General features: G+C 40.6%; 1 protein-coding gene across 2 annotated transcripts in view; it reads left to right on the top strand.

The window, feature by feature from the left end:
- Nucleotides 1-2,215: 2,215 nt before the first annotated feature.
- DRC8 (dynein regulatory complex subunit 8) overlaps nucleotides 2,216-23,279 on the top strand; it is a 36,901-nt gene continuing 15,837 nt past the window's right edge. The window contains exons 1-2 of one of the 2 annotated variants that reach the window (XM_081123774.1): nucleotides 2,216-2,713; nucleotides 19,737-19,821. In XM_081123774.1, coding sequence (XP_080979900.1) covers nucleotides 2,689-2,713; nucleotides 19,737-19,821 — 110 coding nt within the window. In that variant the 5' untranslated portion in view covers nucleotides 2,216-2,688. The remainder of the gene's footprint in view (nucleotides 2,714-19,736; nucleotides 19,822-23,279) is intronic. The other variant, XM_081123775.1, reaches the window with a different exon arrangement.

Raw genomic sequence — 23,279 nt, 5'->3', positions numbered from 1 at the left:
CAGACCGCCTCTTGCTGTGTAGCTGAAGCGTTGGACATCAAACTCTCCAAGTGGAAGCTGAACCTCAGGAAAGTTGGGGTTTGACCTCTATGTGCTCCTTCCTATGTGGAAGTGGGGGTTTATTTCACTTAGAGAGAGTAGATTTTCTTGCAAGTCCTTTAAACTTTTCAAAACTCTCAGTTACATGTATTGAGTCTCATGAAATTCTAAGGGAGGCAGTTTGGACATTGCTACGTCTATTTTTCTGTGCCCCAAATTAGGGGAGGTACTGTGGGTGCATAAAAGGTGTATAAGATTAGGCTTTTATCTTCATACCTAATGGGGGAAGGGTGTTACACATATTAATTTTTTCTTTTTTTTAGTCATTCAAACTTAGAGAAACAGTATTGTCTTAAATATGCTGCAGGAGTTCAGAGAAGTAGAGATTAATGTGGTTTGGAATCATCTAAATCATAAATAGCTTTGCTTCTCAATAAGCCATTGGGAAGATGACTCCTGTCTTAAGTTTTAAAATATATTTCAGACACAAAAATTGAAAAATTGTTCTAAGGACTGGGGATATATGGACAACTAAAGCACTGTCTTCAAGAGTTTAGATTTGGTAGAAGGAAACAAGTAAATAAACTGCTAAAAAAAAGAAACAACAGGCCAAAATGGAGTTGCTTTTACTAAGCCATGTCATCAAACTAAAACTTAATAAACTAACCTAATTCCAGTTGCAGCTTTTTCCAGGAGTGACATTTTATTGAGCCAGTCTGGAACTTCTTGACCAACCCTGATTAGATAATCTGCATGATAAGACCCCGCCTTCCCCTAAGGGACACTGTCATTGCCTGAAATAATCCAGTTTTAACTTGCTAGTCCCACCTTCTTTCAAGCTATAAAATCTTGCCTTTTGTACAACTCTTGTTTCCTTCTAGCTGCTAGATGAGATGCTGCTCCATTCATGAATTGCTTAATAAGGCCAATTAGATCTTCGTATTTACTTCGCTGAATTTTGTTTTTTAACAAAACCAAGTCATTGCAAATCTATGTGAGAGGTTGTGTGATATGAATACAGGACAACAGAGGAAGAGTTGTTGACAGGGAAAGCTTCAAATAGTACCTGACCTTCAAGGAGGTCACTGACGTCCAGGAGGGAACAACGTGGTGTCTGTGGGATGGTGAATGTTGGGGCAGGGAGAGAGAAGGGAAAGGCATTCCAGAAAGAGGGAACCGCAAACAGCACACGAAAAGGCACAGAGTAGGCCGTCAATCTGAGACCAAAGTTGAGGTTTCCTACATTTATTTCAAAGCCCTTCAAGAGGGACTCTTTAAAAACAAACAACTACACTAGAATGAGTATGAAATTTAAAAATAAATGCTAATGATTCCTTTCTCATATTTTGGGGTGTTATGAACTTACTGTACACAATTGTATTCACTTTCTCTAAGTATCTCTCTTCTAATATGAGCCATTTTGTGATGACTCCATCATTTATATTCAAAGACAATGCTGATCACAGTATCTTATATATAAAAAATTACATAGTTTTAATAAAGAATTGTTAATAGTTTGCTTTAGGGTTTACTGAGTGATTGTAGAACCAGAATTAATAAAAGGAGCGTAAAAACTGAAAATCATTGAATACCAGGAACTTGCATTTGGAGGGCCTCTTAAATGTACAGTTAACAGTTTTAAACTGTTTTTACTTAACATCATTTAAGTCAGTACACGTACGCGCTTAAGATCATCTAAGATTAGTTTTAAAAATGCATATTCGCTTGACCCTCATCATCAGATATTAACTCAAAAGTCACTTTAAAAAGAAACTATTTTTGTACAGGGGGGGTAGCCTGAAAATGAGACCAAAATTGAACATCATGCTCCAGCCGCCACGCTTCAGACCAGCGGCGCCTACAACTTTGCACAGTAAGCGGGGGCCGGGTCCAGGCTCCCCACCAAGAGCCCTCAGGGCCCCTAACGCGGTCCCGACCGGGCGCGTCCCGCCGCGATGAGAACCTTCCGTTTCGTATCCTAATCGCAGCGCCCGCGCCTCTGCCGCGCGCTCCCGCAGCTGCCGCGCGGCCCGGGGACGGCGGCCTCGCGGCTCCGGCCCCCGCCGGCCCGTTAGCTCCGTTCTCCTGCGCTGCGCCGTCGCCGGGCCTGCGGGCGGGCGGCGAGCCCGGCACCGAGCAAACGGGGCGACAGGCCTCCGCCCGCGCCCGCGCCGGGGAGGTGGCGGGGCTGCGGTTGTCGCGCTCACCCCCTCGGGCGCCGAGCGCCGCACCCAGCCCTCGGCTGCGTTTCCAAACCCGCATTAAAAAAATAATAAAAAATCGGGCAACGCCACGTCGCCCCAACAGGAGGGCACCGACGTCCCCGCAGGGGCCAGGGCTCCGGGAAAGGCGGCGCGCGGCGCTTTGTGAATCACCCGGCGAGGCGAGCGCGGCTCGGGCCGGCTCCGGAGGGAAGGGGCAGCCGGGGTCACGGGCCGCGGCGCTGGGCTTCAGTTCTCGCGGGAACGAGAGGGTCGCGGCGGGGAGGGGGCAGGGCGCACGCTCGGAGCCGCTCCGGCCCCCTAAGCCCCTCGCGCCCAGGGGCTCCCCTCCCTCCGGGTTCCGAGTCGCCGCGGGGGCCGAAGGGGGCAAGGACGCCGCGTCCTAGGGTGGCGACGGGCGTCTCCCGGGCGACCGGCCGCGCACAAGATGGCGGACGATAAGGAGAGCACAGGTAGGAGGCCGCCCGCGCCGCCCGCCGCGACCCCTGCCGCGCTGAGGCGCCGGGGGGGGCGGTCACCCCCCCGCCCGGAGCCCGCGCCGCTGGGAGGGGGGACTGCGGAAGGGGCCGCCCGGGCCGCCCTGCAGGGGACGCCGCCCGCCGCGCGGCGCCCAGGCCCCGCCCCGCCCGCGCGGCCCGCCTCCCTCCCGGGCTTCTCGGGCCTCCCTCGGGACCGCGCCTCGGCTGCCGCGTGGGTTGCGGCCCAGGCGCGGGCCGGGGACGCCCCGATGGCGCCCTTGTTCAGGCCGCGGGGACCCCGCCTCCAGACCCTCGCCCGGGCTCTCGGGCCACGCGGGCCGCTGCCCGGGCTGTGGGCGCCTGGCCGGCCGGGGGGAGGACGGGTCTGCGCCGGCAGCTGGCGGGTCCCCCGGGGCCGCGCCGCCACCCCGCCCGGCGCGGGCGGGGGCTTCCGCAGCCACCATTTTGGCTCCTGGATGGGGACATGGGAGGACGGCCCCGAGGTCACAGTCGTCCCCTCCGCCCCTGCAGCCTCCGAGGTGTCCGCTCGATGGCCCGTGCTGCGCCACCCATCAGGTGTTTTGTCTCGTAACACAAAACAAAACACAATCTTAATAAAGACGAAAGAGCGAACCGGAGCGGGGGCGCGCACGAGCGCGGGCACGGGCAGGGCCTCTCCGGCGCGGGCGCGGGCGCGGGCACGGGCACGGCCGGCGCGGAGGGACCGGGCTGCCGGGCCGCGGTCGCCGCAGCTGGAGGGTGGGCGTGTTTCCTCGGTGGAGGGAGAAGCGATGATCCAGGTTTATTTGCGAGACCTTGACGTTGTTTTCAGTCAGCAGCGTGATTGAAAACCCGATCCCTGGTTGCCATCCTGTTGCTCAAAAACAATAGGCTGGTTATGTTTGGTAATGGACCGACTTATCGCCAAAGCTACATCAAGAAAGCCGTAAACGGTGGAGATAAACATTTTAGAGAGGAAAATAATATTCCGCATTTGTTTCCTTCCTTGAGTGCTTAGAACACTACGCCAGCACACCATTTTTCTCAGCATGGAGCCAAGTGTATCAGGTTTCCAACTAATATTTACGAGTGAAGACGCTAGTTCTGAAATAGTCACTTGTTATGGTGACCACAGAAAAGCCAGCGGAGAAACACGTGAAATTGTGCCAAAGATCTAGCCGTTGGTAACAGACTTCTTAAAATGGTACCGTTAGTCTGAAAAGTCAGAATTATTTCATAGATGTTACCTTTCCTAAAATGTCCTTATAATTTTATTGTGCTGCTTTAAAGTTTAAGATACATCCTAAGAAAATTATATATTTTTAAAGACTATTTTTAAACTTTCCCAGAAAACCAAATGACTTAATTTTTATTAAATTCTCACAAAAACAGAGAAATCATTAGATAAATGAACAAGTTAGTTGTGGATTTTAAAATTTAATTTTCAAGATTTGGTCAGCATGAGGAAATGCACTGGATTAAGCTGCACATACAAATTTTTTTTTTTTTTACTTTTAAAAATAGATTGATAGCTTTTCTGATTTTTCAGTTTTCAAAAATATTTTTCTATTTAAAATAAGTTGGAGGAGGAAACATTTCTTTCCATATAAGAAGTAATGACTTAAAAAACTGGATGTCAGATGGGTGCAAGATTTATTGGGAAGATCACTTAGTAAGTTATGTCATGTCTAATTGCTGGGATGTACACCTGAAACTAATCATATAATATATGTCAACTGTAATTGAAAAATAAAACATGATTTTAAAAAAAGCTGGATGTTATTCATTCAGTTGGTTCAGATATAATGCCTATCAGATGGAACTTACGAGGATACAAAGTTCCCAAGAAAGGTGAGATCACTAAGGGAAGTAAGACATCACAAATGGGAGGGAATGATTAAGGGCTGAGCAGCCTGTGCGCCAGATGCTGTGCCTGGTGTGTTATTATCCCCTCCTGATCTGTGCATAGTGGCCTGGGCATCACTGGGAGCTTATCAGAAATGAAGAATCTCAGTCATTAGCCTTCACCTGCTGAATCTGAGTCTGCATTTTAACAGATCTGCAAGTGATTCATACGCACATTAAAGTTTGAGAAGCGCTGTTATATGGTATATCTCATTTATTCTTAACAATTTTATGAGTCAACTATAATGCAATTTGAAGAGCGTAATAAAGTATGAAAATAAATAAAAGATGAAATAAAAGTATGTTGTCTGAGAATAAACTAGGGACTCATTTGGTGATATCATCTTTGTACGGGTATTCCACTCTTACATTTGATTTTCAGCTCTGAAGGTTTAGAAATTACATGTAATCAATTCATCAGAATTGCTCAGGTTTGGGGATTCACTCAGGCTAACTAAACTTATGGACAGGGATGTGCAAACCTGAGTAATGATTTATTAACGTAAATAGGGTATGTTGATACATTGATCAGAAAGCTGATATCTGCAATGTAATATAAAGTTTGGGGGAGGATAAATCTATATTTCAAAAGTTGCTTGATGAGCATGGACTCACACAAAAGAAAGGCCAATTTTGGAGGATATATACATGACTGTATAAGCTCCAGAGGGTGGGGACCATTTTCTCATCTGTTATCCTGAGTGTTTTGCAGAGTACCCAGCACATGGTTGGAACTCAGTATTTGTTGAATTTAGATCATTTGAATTAATTAAAGATGTTTAAATTTTATTTCTTTTTTAAAAAAACCTGTTTTTATTGATTTCAGAGAGAGGAAGGGAGAGGGAGAGAGAGAGAAACATCAGTGACGAGATAGAGTCATCGATCGGCTGCCTCCAGCATGCCCCCCGCTGGGGATTGAGCCCGAAACCGGACCAGGAATTGGACTGAAATTTCCTGGATCATAGGTCGATGCTCAACCGCTGAGCCACGCCAGCTGGTCAAAAACTTAATTTACTTCCTCTAATTCAGAATTAATAAAATTTAGAGAAAAACTGGACTTAAATTTATCTTGATTAATCTGTAAAAAGTTGACAAAAATTCCTTATTTAAAAAAATCAAATTAACAGTGTGATACCACTTCACACCCATTAGATTGGCTACTATAAAAAGAAGTGTTGGTGAGGATGTGGAGAAATGGGACCCCTTGTATATTATTGATGGGAATCTAAAATGGTGCAGCTTGCCCTGGCCGGTGTGGCTCGGTTGGAGTGTCTTCCCATACACCAAAAGGTGGCAGATTTGATTCCCGGTGAGGGCAAATACCCAGGTTTCAGTTCGATCCCTGATCAGGGAGCATGCAGGTGGTAGCTGATTAATGTTTCTCTCTCACATCAATGCTTCTCTCTCTCAAATCAATAAAATCAATAAAATGGTGCAGCTGCTATGAAAAATAGTATGGCAGTTCCAAAAATAAAAATAAAAAAATCATATATTGAATTGGTATATGATTCAGCAATTTCACATTTGGGTTTATACCCAAAATAATTGAAATCAAGAACTTGGAGCGATATTTGTACACCCAAAGTTCATAGTAGCATTATTCATAATAACCAAAAGGTTATTGATGGACTCAAGTGTCCATCAATGGATGAATAGATAAAATGCATTTTATGCATTTTATATATGCATTTTATACATAAAAAGGAAGGAAATTCTGATATTTGCTACCACAAGGATGAACCATGAAGAAATTATGCTAAGTGAATTTAACCAGTCATAAACAGACAAGCACTATATAATTTCACTTATATGAGGTACCTGGAGTAGTCAGATTCATAGGAACAGAAAGTAGAATGGCAGTTGCCAGGGGAAGGGGAAAAGGGAAGTTGTTATTTAATAAGTATAGAGTTTTGGTTTTGCAAGATGAAAAGGGTTCTGAAGATTGGTTGTGCAACAATGTGAATGTACTTAATAGCACTGAACTGTACACTTAAAAACGGTTAAGATGGTTAATTTTTTGTTACGTCTATTTTATCACAATTAAAAAAAATCAAATGGAAATGTTGAGCATATCCAAAGTGAAAACAAAATTGGTACTTTTTTCGGGATTACAAAAATAAAGGAATGAATTTGACATAGCCCCTGTATCAGAGAACTATTGTTTTGAAACCAGTTACCCCCAAACCTAACAGCTTAAAACAACAAACACTTATTATCTCATACTATTTCCAGATGTAGCTGTATTGGGTGATTCTGGCTTAAGAGTCTCTCACAAATCTGGGCTCACCCACATGGCTGTTGGCAGGAGGCCTCCGTTCCTTACTGGTTGTTGGCTGGAGGCCTCGGTTTCTTGATACACAGATTCTCCATAGGCCATTTGAGTGTCCTTACAACATGGCATCTGGCATCCCCAAGAGCACAATATCTTGTAGAACCTAATCTCAGAAGTGACATACTGTTATTTTTGCCATAGTCTATTGATGACATAAACTTACTCGGGTATAATATTGGAGGTGACTGTACAAAGGTGTGAATACCAAGAGGTGGGAGTCATTGGGAACCATCTTGAGCTGGCTACTGCAGTTTTCCCTCTGGCCCTCAATGATTTACATCCCTCCCACATATAGAGCACATTCACCCTTTTCCAAGGCCCACCGAAGTCTCATTCCATTATAGCATCAGCTGGAAGTCCCGAGTGTCATATCTAAATTAAGCCCAGATGTGGATGAGTTTCCTTAGCTGTAGTTACAAGTACAGCTTCTTGAGTACACTTTCTCTCAAACTGTAGACATAGGAACTAAAGAGACAAATTACTTGCCACCCAGCATGCAATGGGGGGAAAGGTAAAGATTAACCTCCATGTACACTTCTGTTGAAAAACGGGGAAAACAGGACGCACACAGGAGTCACTGGTCCATAAAATCCAGTTGGGCAAATATTGGAAGGTTCTTGATTAAGACTTGGTCCTACTGTCCCAAAATGATTCTAGGTGGCTTTTAGTTCTGCCCTCTGGCTCTTGGTTCTACCCTCTGTGTCACCTTCCTTTTTATGAGAGAGAGTACATGTTTTCAGCTAAGCTGTCTTCTAAACCTGTTTACTACCAATAGAGTTTTTGGGAGTCCAGTTTTTTTCCTTTTTCTTTTTGTACTGTCTGTACCCTCTTTCGGTCCTACGCTGGAGGTGCAGATACTCATTTAACATCTTCATGGGTCTCCTATGAATCTTACTGTCTACTAGACAAAAGCTACACACACAAATTTATTTGAGATATGCCATTCTCTACTTTGGGCTTTTGCTGAGACCCTGTTGTTTGATTGAAAGGATCTCTGAGGCACACGCTTGAACTCCTGAGGTTCTTTTGCTAGTTTGAGTGGTTCCCTGAGACACCATATTTGAACTTTCTGAGGTCTTAACAAAGGATTTTACAGCCACACATTTTGTTTCATGTTTAAATTGTGTTTTCCTGCCAGAGCCCTAAATTTAATTTTTGCCCAGAAGCCATTTCTTATCTTAGCATCTGTGCCATTTGGAGAGGCAGGTAATTTCATAACTAGCAATTCATGGCTCCTTTTCATTTAACAATCTTTCATTTAGATGATCTTTCTCCTTTTTTTTATACTATGCAGCCAGAAGGAACCAAGGTGCACCTTTAATAGTTTTCCTAGCAATTTCTTTATCTAGACCACTTAGTTCATCAGGAATATTTTCTACTTTCCATGATAATAGCATTTTTTTTCTGCAATTCATAAAAAGGATCCCCCTTCACAGTTTGCAATGTGATTTTCCTCATTTTTTTTTAAGCCCTTACCGCCTACTCAGAGGCCAGCACTTACTATCTAAACCTGTCCCACATTTTAAAGCATTTGTTATGGCAGCGTCTCACTTTGAGGTACCAATATTCTGTGTCATCTATTATTACTATTATCTAATTGGCATATCGTTACTTTTGCCATATTGTATCGGTCACACCATCAGCCCTGGTATAATGCGAAAGGAGCTAAAATGTGTGTGAAAACCAAGAGCAGGAGTCATTGGGAGCCCTCTGGAGGTTGTTTGCCATGTTCCTGCCTTTAAGAATTTAATCGCTAGTGAGCGTTTATCAGTGCCTGCAGGCTCTAAGCGCAGGGTTAGACTGCCACATGTTGTTCATTGGGCAGTTACGGGCCTGAAAGGAGCTGCTACCCCCAATTGAAGCTTAAAGAGAGCAAGTAACTTGTCAAGAATTCACCAGAGAACACAGAGTTGAATATAAATTTGGGAAAAAAGACTTAGGGGTCCAGGCCTTAGGTAAAAGAGTGGGGAAATATTCTATAGGATTATTGCCTTTGTGTTTAAATATGACTTTTCTTCAGTGTACTTATGCTCAGCAGTAGCCTGGACATCTCCGGCCATTGATTTTATTTGCTTTACTGTCTACTTCCTATAGCTCTGACCTCTTTCACCTGTCCTTTCTCTTCCTCCCAGTGACTTTGTTCTCACTACTTGTATGGAGTCCGTTGGTCCCCGAGACTTATTCTAATGTAAATAAACTACTTTACAAATACTCTTTTTATAGAGCACCTCTCATCTCTTTTTCTTAACTCAGTCTCTGCTTTTTCTCTGGCATACCGCTTCTTTTGGTGCTATTTCCAGGAACGGCTATTCAGTTCTCCCACGCCCTTTTACCTTCGAGTGCCAAGTTGAATCAGCCTACTTCTGATTCCAAATTATTGCTCTTTCATTCTTATATAAAAATTCTTCCTTTGAAATTTGTTCCTTTTACTCGCCTGTTCTCTTTATCACCATTTCCCTTCTGCTTACTGATTGCTGACCAGCCTTTGGCATTTATCAGTTGTCTGTCCATTCCAAATTCCATCATCGTTCTGGCTTACTCCAGTGACTAGGTAGGCCACTCATCCAACACGCCAGTTTCATAATTCTTCATTCTTTTCAACTTCAGTGACCTTCATTTCCATTCTTTTTCAACATCTTACTCCCATGGCTAGATCCTGTGAGACACTTTGAAATCTTTACTCTCTTATACTATGGACTGACCACAATCTCCCAGATTTCCTGTGGTGCTCTGCTTCCTTACATATAAAATACCTGCTGTTGGATCTTATCAAGACCCCTAGTTTCTTTGATCCTTCCATCCCTTTCCCCCTCCCAATTTACCAGTTAAATAAAACAGATTCTGTCTAATGTAAGTAGAAAAGGAATTTATTAGAAGGTAGCAGGGAGCTCACAAAGTGAACAGGGAATCTGGAGAATGAGCTTGGATAACCAGCAAGAGCCAAGGAGGTTCAGCAGCCTGTGCTACAGCTAAGGTCACACTACAAGGACAGGTTGGTTAATTTTCCACTGCTGGCACCGCTGCCCTTGAACCCTGCTACTAAATTCTTGCTGTTACTGCTTTTGCCATCCCCATATGTAATTTAAAAACTGTCCCTACTTTTTGCATTAGCTCCTTACAATTCAAAATCCTGCACAAAAACATTTGGCCCAGGTTGAGCCTGGGTCACATTCCTTTTCCTTTGCTATCAGAAGATCTATCCTCTTTGCCTTATTTAGTGAGATGCCATTGTATTCAGCTAGTGTACACAACAGGGATTCCCTCAAAATAGGAAGAGTGTTTGGATCCTGGTCGCCCAAAAGACTGAAGGAAAAGGAGAGGAAGAAGAGGGGGAAGAGGAGAGGAAGCTGAAGGGGAAGTGGGAAAAGGAGGCAGAGGAGGAGGGGAAGCAGAGGAGAGGGGGTCGGAGGAGGAGGGGGCCAGAGGAGGGGGGCAGAGGCATCCACCAAGGTCTGCTTCAGCCTCCTATGGGCTTGGGGACAAGGGGAGTCTGCTTAAAGCTGCCTGATCCAACGTTAGCCTCCTGATTCTCAAGAGATGACCTTGTACTAAATGGTAAACATTGTTCCGGGGCTCCCCCTGTTGCCTCTACCTTTAAATGTGTCTTCATCAACACTCCCCTTTCCTGCCTTCCTTCAGTTAGTTTAATAGAAGAGCTGCTCCTTCTCTTGTTCAGGGCTCATTTTCTCGTTTGTATTCATGAACTCACCCACTTTTGTCTTCTCCAGGACTTGCCTTCATTAATTAAGCCTTTCATCTCTTTAGTTAAGTTTATTTATTAATATCTCTTTTATGTCAGACGTTGTTCAATGCCACGGATGTAAAAATGAACTTGATATAGCTTTGAAGGACTTAATATTTAGTGGGGGAAAACAGACACAAATAACTGATTGCAATGCAATGATTTGATTACAATAAAAATTACTCGTGTGAGTTTTTGAATATCTTATTTTCCATTAGAATGTCAGCACAGCAGTTTTGTGCCTACTGCGTCTTCAGTGTCTGGTACATCACAGGTGTTCAATGAATATTATTACTACTGCATGGACAAAGAGAAGGAAGCTCAGGGTGCTGAGTAAGCACAGAGGACGAGCCCTTGGTCCAGCCTGGAGAATGAGGGAAGGCAGATTGGGGTGTGGGTGGCTGGAGGCTTAGTGGAAGAGAGGCAGGAATAGCTTAAAGGTTTAGAAGCCAGCAGGAAAAAAAATGAGGGGAGAGTACCAGCTTGAGAGAGGAGCATGAACAAAGGCGGGGAGTGGGGGGAAGGTGGATGGTTTGAGAGGTTAAAACAGAGTTATTAACAGCTAACATCTGCCGAATATTTACATACATAGTTAGCATGTGTTTACATACATACTATAAGTATTTTATATACATTTTCTCATTGAATACTTACAGTGTTCTGTGAGTAAGGTATTATTCCCATTTTAGAAGAGGAAAGGATCTTTGACCCTTAGGGAAGGTAAATAACTTGCCCAAGCCCACTTAGTCTGTAAAGGTGAGGGCAGGGATTTGTTTTGGGTTGTTTCTGGCTGCAAAGCCTGATGTTCTTTGAAACTACCCTGTGATATTAATGTAGTGATTCCCAAATTTGCCACTCATTAAACCCCTGAGGTACTTTGTAAAAATACAGATTCCTGGCCCTATCCAGGATACCCAAACAGAATATCCAGGGGCAGAGCTTATAGATTTGTATTTTTAACAGGCTCTTGGGCGATTCTCAGACAACTGGCCTGGTAGTGGTTCTCTCACCTTTGAGAATCACTGCAGGTGGTATCAACAGCAAGGCAGGAATATCTGACTAGGTCAAGTATGTTTTCCTATGCGTTGCTAAGGTCCTTTGACTTCATCCTGTAGGTGATGGAGAGTTTCAAGCTGGAAATTGATGTAATCAGATATGCTTTCACCACATTACCCTGTGTCTTCTCCAGGGTCATCTTTCATTCAATAAATATTTATCGAATGTTATTTGCAAGCATGGCCATTTCTCAGATTTTGGGTTGAAATATTAGTACCTGGGATCTAAGAAGGGTATCTAGAAGAGTAAAGAGAATCGACCAGTGGTGGAGAAATCAGTCAACAAAGTCTGAACGTACTAGCCTGTTTTAGAACTGGTGGCATGAAGAGATGGCCCACAGGCTATTACAAGCCAAAGGACCCTCCATCTGAAGATAGATGAAGGAAGGGTCTGATGGAAACTTAGTTTGCTTTTGGATAGTTTGAGTTTGAGGAAGTGAAATATGTAGTAGAAATATGGTCCTGTCGCTTTGGTGAGAAAGGGCTTAAAGCTAGACAAATAGATTTGGTAGTCCACAGCATGGAGTGTTAAGACTACGGGAGTGCATAATTTATGCGTTAAATTCATGAAATGGTTTTGTAATAATTTGTATATTTGTACTTGTTTATATCTTAAAAATAAATTCTTCCAATAAAGGATTTTAGTTTATTATAACGTATTAAAATTTAAAATTACACAAGGATTCAATTTGACTTTTTGGTTTGGATCATAATCATATGAAAACCTCTCAAATGGTTGTATTTTTCTAGAATAAAAAAGTGCTATCTCTTGTATATTTTATATGTTTTCATATGTTTTCTATTCAAGCTCTATGTCCTCATTTTAGTTTTTCTGTTCACTGTAGTTCCCTCCCTCCCTTCCTTCCTTTTTTTTTTTTGCTTTATCTTCCACTAAGTTGTCTCTAAAAAAGAATGAAAATCAATCTAATTCTGTTCATTAAAGTTGTTTTGGGTCATTTTTTACTGTTTTTTTATTTGTTTGCTTTTTGTTGTTTTGAAATGTTCCCTGAAACTGGGTAAGCAGAAATGTAATAGAGTAAGACTTACTGGTTAGAACCCTTCGTTCGGTATTATTGCATGACCTATACTTTTTAAGACCCCATAGTGGGAACAAGTTAAAAATAGTCTATAAAACTGATTATAGTAGGAGCAATTATCTTCAGTAGGAAACAAAAATTTGGGATCCCTGAGACCTATTTTATTATGTGCTATATATTTAATGTAAAATGAGACCATTCTTTGTATTTTTTATAACTACTGTATATACAGATAATATGAAACTTATAAATATCAACATTTCAAAGATTCATAACTTTTTAATGATGAATTATAGATATAGCAATCTTAAATGCCAAGTTTATTATATATGTTTATATGTGTATTTATAATCTAAGCAATTTTTAAAGAGCAATTAGAAGCAGAGTATAATGTAGTTAAAAGAACAGAATCTTTGAAACCATACAGACTTGAGCTTGAATCTTCAGTTGGCCACTTACTACTTAGTTATTCTCAAGTCATTTATTTAACTTTCTAGGCTTCAAAAACCAATGCCTAATCCAGATAATTTTTGTGAGAAATAACAATAGCGGCTCACATCTAGTGACCCTGTGTGCCAGGGTCTCTACATACATTGTTTCCTTCATCCTTATTGCAGCCTTGGAAGGTAGCTATTATTATTACTATTATTATTATTAGCATCTCAACTTTATAGGAGAGGAAACTGAGACTTAGGGACATTTGGTAATTTGCTGAAATTAGTAAGAGCTTCAGGATCAAGCCAATTTTGCTTGACTCCAGAACTTTTAGCTTTTAAGTAGAATCATGCATGTAAAACACTTAATCTGGCATATAGTATATATGCATAAAATTTCTTTGTTTAAACCTATTTCCCACACCCATCATGGAGATAAAGTTAATAGGCCCATCTTTCACATTTTAGGTTACAATGCAAAGGCAATCTCCAAACAAATTCCCAATTCCACATAATAAAAATAGCTTATGTTTTTGAGTACTTACTATGAGCCAAGCATTTTCCATATAATATTTAATGTCCACAATTGCCCTAGCTTTCTTATAGCTACTTCTTGTTATAAGGAGTTAAGGAGCCCGGCTGGCGTGGCTCAGTGGTTGAGTGCTGACCCATGCACCAGGAGGCCGCCGGTTCGATTCCAGTTCAGACTGGGCACATGCCCAGGTTGCAGGCTCAATCTTCAGCTGGGGGCGTGCAGGAAGCAGCCATTCTCATTAACGTTTCTATCTGTCTCTCCCTCTCCTTTCCACTCTCTCTAAAATCAATAAAAACATGTTTTTTTAAAAATACAAAAAACTGTCTTATTTGAAAAAAAGGAGTTAAGGAGCAAAAACTTGAACTTTCCTCATGCTTTTTTGTTTTTCCCCCTGAAACTGCATTGTAATACAATTTTGCTTTTTATTATTTTGAACTATTTTTTAAGGAAGAGAAAAAAAATTGATCAAGTTAATATAAAGGATATCATTTTTAAAAGCACACTTAAGAATTAGTATCTAGTAACCACCCATGAGAATGCATGGGGAATGGAGGGCACACAACAATCACATTGTTCCTGTTTAACACAAAAAATACTTCTAAGATTCTTATTTTATCAGCATTGATAAACCTTGTCAGTATACAACATATTTTAAAATATACAAGCTAGTCTGAAATGAGGTATATATTACAGTGGTTCTACTATAAAAATGTGCTTGTTAACTAGTATTTCCGGTATTATTTCACCATCTGACCATCTTGTAAAGTGCTGCTTTCCACATATGGTCATTTCACTCTTTGCTAAATGGGCACTCTATAAAAAGAAACATTTTCTAGAACACCTGCTGAACATGACATTTCTGTGAAAATAAAGGTATTATTGCTAATATTTTCCTCCAAGCTTGGCAAAATTGCATATACTTTACTGAAAACCTACATACTATATTATTTAATTTTTGAGATAATATTTCTGATTTTGAATTAGATATAACCATGAATTAAATAGAATTACTTGGATTATCAACCAACCAGTTTCGCATATATATTAAGGTTATAGTTTAAACATGTTCTCTAACAAGAAATTGATTAATTTCCAGAGCACAATGATGAATTATGGCTTTATTTACATTTCTGTTAACATGAGTAATCAAGAGTTAAGTTTATTTACTTATTTTTTTAAGTATATCTTTATTGATTTCAGACAGAAGAAGGGAGAGGGAGAGAGAGTTAGAAACATCAATGATGAGAGAGTCATTGATCAGCTGCCCCCTGTGTGCCCCCTACCTGCAACCCAGGCATGTGCCCTGACCAGGAATCAAACCCCGATCTCCTAGATCGATGCTCAACTGCTGAGCCACACCAGCCAGGCAAGAGTTAAGTTTAAATAAGACTGTGCCTTGTGAAGGGGAACTGAGTACGGACCTTTAAAACACATTTTTAAGACCTCAGCAACACATTTTTTATTTGTGGTGGCCATAGTCAAGACGACGATTTTTAGGAACAAAAGTGATTAGTCTTTACAATAGAGAGCAATAAACTAAACCCTGATCCATGACCACATAAGCATGTTTCAGAGGGGATCTTTTCCATTAGTTGAGAGGTTAAATGACATGTAAATTCTCTTTCAACTCTAGATTCTGCGGTTTTTAATTGATTTTTATTTCTCCACTAACCTAAATATGTCATCAGCCAAACACTTCATGGAAGTTTCTCAGAATTTGTATAAAATATTAATCTGTCATGTGTCAATACCCAATGAAGACATATGGACTACAGTTTGTAATTTTAGTGGTGAAACGGCACCAGAATGTTACTGGCAATTGGACCTTGGTACTTGAGTTCTGGCTAAGAAAAAAATTCAGAGCCAAGACTCAAATACGAGCAAAACTTTATTTAGAAAGTCCAGAGGGCCCAGCCAGAGCAGCTCAGTTGGTTGAGCATCATCCCGTGCACTGGAAGTTTGCTGGTTCGATTCCCGGTCAGGGCCCATACCTGGGTTGCAGGTTTGATCCCCAGGTGGGGAGTGTACAGAAGGCAACTGATCAGTATTTCTCTCTCCCTGCTCCTCTCTCTCCCCTTCTCTCCCCCTCTTCCTCCCTTTCTCTAAGCATGTCCTTGGGTGAAGATTTAAATGAATGAATGAATGAATGAACGAACAAACAAACAAACAAACAAATAAATAAATAAATAAAATAGAAAGTCACAGAGGTAGAAGAAGTGAGCTGTGGAAGAGGTGAGCCAACTGGGCTGTGTGGGCTCAGGAAATAAGCTACAGAGACAAAAGAAGGGCCCTTGGAACTTAGGAGAAAGCAAGCAAGGGTATACATGCCTGGGGAAGGCCAGGGCAAAAGGAGCCGGGCGTGCTCGGGATTGGTGCTGCAGAGAGAGAAAGAGCATGGCTGAGCCGCCATCCTGAGGTTTATCTACCCTTTAAAGGTAGGAATCTTAAGGGAGGATCCAATGGTATATTCATCAGCTTTCCAGGTGTGTCCTTTCCGGGTCATGGTCTTTACTGATTGGTTGGCCCCAGTGTAGGGGGTCGTTAGTCATCGTAGCTGGTCCTGAGGTCAGCCTCGGTGTTGCCCCTCCAGCCTTGCTGCTTTTCTGGACCTGAAGCTGTAACACGGCTGAAGCCTCCATGTTGTCTCTCGTGTGATCAAAACTCTGTCTCTGTAGTCATCAGGCCTGAGGCTTTGTTCCTAAGGTTATCTGATGTGGTCAGAGCCTCAGTGTCCTGAGGGCTTAATGCTTAAGGGAGTGGTTGTGCAAGGGCTTGTGTGGGAGTCTTATGAGTCCATCCTCGAACCCCCTTGTTCCTCCTCCAAAGGGGTCTGCCATATGACTAGCGACATGCCAGGGGAGGAGAGGTCAGGGGAGGGTCCGAACAGCGTGACCAGCAATGTGAAGGGGCAGGGGTCTGAACCTCCAGACCCACAATGTTGGAGCGGAGGAAAGGTCACTGGGGCACGAGGTCCTTGTTTTCCCAGCTTTGCCCTTGCTAGGCACCCTGGGCTTTCTGCCCTGGTGACATTCGATACACGAGCTATTGTTCTTACTCTGCTCACATCTATGTAACTGCCTATGACAGTACCAATTTACTATAATTATTTCCTCAGGTACCTCACTTGTTATATATTCTAATAATCTTCAAGATTTTCTTCCAGATAAAAGTTACTTTTTCATAAAATATTTTAAAATCAAAGGCATTATTTCAGTTGTTTTGAAATGTTGATTTGAGCAGTGTAAGTTGCCAAATATTTTTGCAACCGCTAACATCCATTATTTAGACATCATGCAAAGGCATTGTTATACTTTCATTTAAATTTGAATAGCTTAAATATATTTGTCTGGCAACAATAAAACTTTCTAAAGCTTTTATTAGGCTGTGAACATGAAAATGTTAATAGGTTAATATATCTTTCTGACATGTTACTTACCATGGTATTTTAGCCAAATATGATGAAACCAAGTCTTATATTTTGGCAAGAATATACACAGTCAATCTGATTTTTTAATTTTTATGATGAAAAGCCTGGTTAAATAAAAGAAGTCAGGAATACTTTAAAAAAATCCCCAGTTAGAAAAGGGCAAGAAGGGGAAAGTGATGTTTTAGTTTGGCTTTGGCTTGCTGGTTGGCTAACTACTTGGAACTTGGGATAATAGTGCTCAGGAGTATCAGAATTGTTAAACCCATTTATTGTTTGATATGCATGCACTTTAATTTTATAACTTACAATACATTTGAATTAGGATGAGGTGTATTTATTTACCATTTTTAAGTGCAGTTCAGTGACATTAAGTACATTCACATTGTTGTGCAAACATGACCACCATCCATTTCCAGAACTTTTTCATCATCCCAAACAGAAACTTTGTACCCATTAGACAGTAACTCCCCAGCCCCTCTCCTGGCAACTACCATTCTACTTTTTGTCTCTATGAGTTTGACTATTCTAGGTACCTTTTGTGAATGGATTTATGCAGTATTTATCCTTCTGTGTCTGGCTTATTTCACTTAATGTTTTCAAAGTTCATTCATTTTGTAGCATGTGACAGAATTTAATTCTTTTTAAGGCTGAGCAATATTCCATGGTATGTATAAACCATATTTTGTTTATCCATTCATCCATCAGTGGACATTTGGGTTGTTTCCCTTTTGGTTATTGTGAATAATGCTCTTGTGAGCATTGGTACACAAATATCTGCTCAAGTTCCTGCTTCCAATTCTTTTGGGTGTTTATCCAGAAGTGGAATTTCTGGGTCATATGGTAATTTGATGTTTAACTCTTTGAGGAACTGCTGTACTGTTTTCCAAGGATGATACTATTATTATCAGCATTGAAGATGAGGAAACTTCCCTCTCCCTTCTTCTCTCTCTCTCTCTCTCTGTCTCTCTCTCATAAATGGAAGTTATAACGTTTTCTTCCCACAACCCACTGAATTGTCCTGCGTGGATACACACTGGGGGCACATATATTCTGTATTTAGACCAAGATTAAACATTAGAATAATTCCCCTCTAAAGAATTTTTGTGTAATATGAACATCATTTATACTTGGCTTAGGAATGTGACACTAGCACAATACAAGAACAAATTTTACAATACGACTGTCCAGCTTTGTGGTAGGCTGCCTTGGGTGGTTTTCTATCTGCAGAGGTGGAAATAGTCAAGACTCCAATTGAGAGTTGGACTGAACAACCTCTGCTATTCCTGCTAAGATTCGAACTCAGCAACAGCCCAGTGGAAGAGATGCACAGGGCAAGGTGTGAGGGGAGGGGTGTGGAGTTCCATGTGCTCTCTGGGTGCGACGCGCCCCCAGGACCTCCACTTGTTCACCAGCCCAGAAGCTCCTCAAAGGATACGTTTCTAAACTTTAAAGGGTGATAAGAAATCTTAACAGATGTGGCTGCCTAAAAATAAAAGAGAACATACTTTAAAGATGTTTTTCAGTTTAAAAAGCAGATATCAACTGTGTGCAGTGGCAGTGTTCTAACCAGTGAGATCTTCCCAAGGTGCTGTCACAAGTAATAAGAACCTTTCCAACACCCCACACAAATCCGACTGCATTCCACTCACTGTACTTCAGTGAGCTAAGAAGACAAACGCACAGGATGAACTGGGCAAGACTGATCACTAAAGAATAATTATAATGGTGAAAAATCAGAAACAACCTAAATGTCTGCAATTTGGTGTTTGGTTAAATAAATAATGATAAATCTCTATAATAGAATACCAGTCACTAAAAATGATAATGTAATATTTTTTTGAGAGTGAAAGATGCTCACAGTTTATTGTTAAAAAATAAGGTTGCGAAGAGACAACAATAAGAGTAGCTAACTCTGTGTGGGAGGGTAGAAGTGATTTTTACTAACCTAAACTCTTTCTCCCATATCCTGTTTTTTTCTCCAGTAATCCTGTGTGCTTTGATGATCACAAAGGATATAGGACTGTTTTTATTGTAGAAAAACAAATGCACATAACTGCCCTGGAAAATTGTATGTAGTTATTGTGACATAAAGTTAAGTCTTTATTATTTAAAGAGCTCAAACAAATGATAAAAACTGGAAGATCCTATGGAGAACATGAACAGGTGATATATAACATAGAAAAGGGAGGCAATATACAAGCCTATGGATCATGATTCACACTCATTTGGAATCGAAGTGTAGATTTAAATGAGATGACATTTATTTTTACTTGTTAAATTAGCCATATAAAGAAAAATTAATATCAATAATTGTGGTATAGTCCTTTGGTTCTATTAAAAATGAAAGGTTATGGAGATTATGTTGCAACCTGGAAAAATATAACATTTGAGTGAAATAATTAGGAGTTTTAGTTTTTAAACTAGTTAGGTAGGATAGGGGCTGAGAGAGAGCAGGCAGGATCCCTTATGGTGAATTTCTAGTTTATTGAAATTTTTGTGCTGAATTCAAAATTAAAGTAAAATAATTTTTATTCGCTTTGTCTTTTGCAGAGATAATAGTAGCAGAATTTCACAGGAAAATCAAAGAGGCTTTTGAAGTGTTTGACCATGAGGCAAATAACACAGTGGATGTGAGGTTTGGAAATATTTTCTTTGTTCTTATTCTAAATTACTGATATAACTCATAAAATAGCAGAGGGCTCTTTTCCCTTTTTCCATTTTCTGGATTTATCATGCTCTTTAAAGTATTTATTTTGCCATGCCCTGTTTACAAGGTCTTTTTCCTAACTATTACTTCCGATCAATACTGTTTCCTATTCTTTCTAGTCTGGTGGAAAGGATATCTTTGCATTGCTTGCCCCAACCTACTGACTGTCAATTCTGTGAGTCGGATAAACTCTACTGTAGCTTTCGTGCTACACACACAGTTGGCGTTCAGTAAATATTTGTTGAGTGAATGAATAGAATTTTCATTTTAAAATAAATAAAGCCACCAATGGAATATTATACAGAAAAACTAATAATGCTTAATCAATGATACACTTCCTGAGTAAAATAAACAAAACAAAAGAACATCAAATGATGAGAGAAAGACGTGAATACCGGTAGGCCTAGGATGGAGGACAGGAAACAAAGGACAGTGTGAGACCAGAATGAAGACAGGGGGGAGGTAGAGGAGACGTCCATGAGTGTGATAGGAGTTGTAGGGTCCACGCCCCCGTTCCTCTGTCTTCCCTTCCCCTTACCTCTGCTTTGCACACATTGAGAGATTGAATGGAAATGGTATCACAATAGATGGAGGGGAGGTCGGGGACCGTGACTGTCAGGCAGCCAGTGGGTTTCCATCACTGTGTAAAACATTATAAAGTGAGCCTGCTGCTTTCTACCTGGCTCCCAGGGGCAACCTGAGGCCTGGAATCAGACTTCCTGAGTTTCAGTCCTGGCTTTGTGACTCTGAGTCACTTATTTATTCCCTCTGGGCCTCAGTTTCCCCATTCGCCTCATAGGATTGGTGTGAGTAAGCAATTCTCAAAGCGTGGTTTCGAGACCCCTGTGTGTCCCAAGGACGCTTTCAGGAATCTATGAAGTCTAAACTATTTTCATAATAAGTCAAAGACAGCATTGGCTATTTCCATTCTCATTTTTTCCACAAGTGCATATTGGAGTTTTTAAAATGCTACATGATATGTGATATTGCAACAGATTGAATGCAGAACCAGAGAGGAGAATCCAGCCGTCTTCTGTTAAACCAGACATGAGAGAGAGATTTGCAACCATGCAAAACAGTGCCATTCTTCTAATTCAAGTTGATTTTTGTTTTAATAGCTTATTTTCATGAATATTATGTTATTAATATAAACATAGAATGGGTTTTTAAATCGTTATTTCTAAATGAAGTAATAAATATTTTTAAAATTTGAGGTTTAATTTCTAACATGGTACTTATAGATAAATAAACTCATATTAACAGACTCTTTGAGGATCTCAGTAATTTTTAAGAGTGTAAAGGATCTGAGACCCAGAAACTTGAGAACCACTGTTGTTAGTGGACATTTTTAAAGCTCTTAGAACATTATTAGCTTGTGACAAATTTGTTCAGGATTTAAAGTTTAGGACAATATTAGGTATTTAATTATTATTTAATTTATTCCACTTTATATTCTTGTAAATAATTTAGACTTATTTTTTCTCTAATCTAGGTTAGCAATGTTATATTATACATAACAAAACTCTCATAAGACCTTTTTACTTATTTCTGTGTTCTGTTTTGATATTTTAAGTTCTGAAACAGTTCATTTTCCTTGTTAAATCATTTTTGAAAGTTGAGGCATATTTTCTAAATCATTATTTAGTGGCAATTTTATTTTGCCTCATACAAAACATAGGACATAGTATATTTTGACTTACATTTTCCTGCTCTATGTTCAGATTTCAGTCAATAAGATTGATTGAAAATTAAGGTATTGAATAGATAATATATTCATGTGGGATAAAATTTAAAAGGTACAAAAAATAGATAGTGACAGGTAAGTCTCTTCACCTCTAATCCTGGCTATCCAGTTCCCCTTTCTAAAGGCAAGATTTGCTATAAGTTTCTCTAACTCTTCCAAAGAATGTCCATGGAAATACAAGTGTATTGTTTGTGTGTGTATTTTTATTATAAATATATAACATAAAATTTAACATTTAAAAAAACTATTCAAAAGTTTAATGTCTGATTCAGTTTGGAAAATTACTTTTTACACACAGTTTATTTTTAAAAAAATTAAAAAAAATTCAATTACAGTTGACATACAGCATTATATTAGTTTGAGGTGTACAACATAGTGATTAGACATTTATATAACTTATGAAGTGATCACCCCAATAAGTCTAGCACCTTACCTGACACCATACATAGTTATTACAATATTAATTGACTATATTCTTTATGCTGTACTTTACATCCCTGTGACTATTTGTATAACTGGCAATTTTTACATCTTAATCCCTTCCCCTCTCTCTGTCTCTCCCTCTCCCTTTCTTTTTTTAAAAAAATATATATTTTAATATATCGTTATTGATTTTAGAGGAAGGGAGAGAGAGAGAGGTAGAAACATCAGTGATGGGAGAGTCATTGATCGGCTGCCTCCTGCATGCCCCCTACTGGGGATCGAGCCCGCAACCCGGGCATGTGGCTTGACTGGGAACTGAACCTCGATCTCCTGGATCCTACGCTGATGCTCAACCACTGAGCCACACCCGGCCAGGCTCTCTCTCCTTTTCTCTCTCTCTAAAAATCAATTTTAAAAAACTATTTTTGAATAGATAGTATATTCTGTTCACATCATTAAAATGAAAAGATAAAGTATAGAGAAAAGTTGCTGTAACACCCTTTTTTTACCAGTCATCCAGAGCCCCTCCAAAATATTAGCAACTAAAGTACAAATTTTTAGGGATCACTCCAGAAATATTCTATGCATATCAAGGAAATGCATATATACCATTTTCCTACCCCCCCTTTTTTTTACCTGAATGATTGCATATTTCCTTAGCATGGTACCATCCCCATGGAATGGAATCGAACCTGTGATGAAGTTCATTTTTGTGGCTTCTCATTAGCATTCAGGAATCTGGAATGGATGGAGCTCTCTAGTTCAATCTTAGTGTAAGTGCAAAGTGTCCCAAGTTTTAGTGCATTGGAGGGCATCACGAAGGGTGTGGGGCCCTGGGAACCCCAGTGAACTATGTCCCAGGGTTGATAGATGAGTGTTGATTAATAGAATGGTGTTGTGATAGAATAATACTTGGGTTCAGGCTGCCCTGTTGAGGACTCTTAATTGACTGTTGTGTATTCTTTATCTTTGGAGGCCAACTTTGGTTGACTCTGAATTATAGGTATCTGTCTGTTGTACTTTTTGTATTGTCTCTATCAGGTACAGATTTTGCTGAATGGCTACAAAAATTCGGAGCCAGAGGCTGAGAGTGGTGGTCTCAGGGAGTGTACTTCCTGGGGCCTCTGGGCATATAATTCCTGTGGCCTCTGGCTGTGTACCCTCTGTGGCTTCCAGGTTCATACTCCTGCAACTTCAACCTGTTCTCCTTGACATAGGA

The sequence above is a fragment of the Miniopterus schreibersii genome (assembly GCF_964146895.1).
Source record: "Miniopterus schreibersii genome assembly, chromosome: 21".
In the NCBI taxonomy this organism is placed as follows: Eukaryota; Metazoa; Chordata; class Mammalia; order Chiroptera; family Miniopteridae; genus Miniopterus; species Miniopterus schreibersii.
Note: the sequence above shows the minus strand (reverse complement) of the source record. Positions and strands in the feature narration are given on the sequence as shown.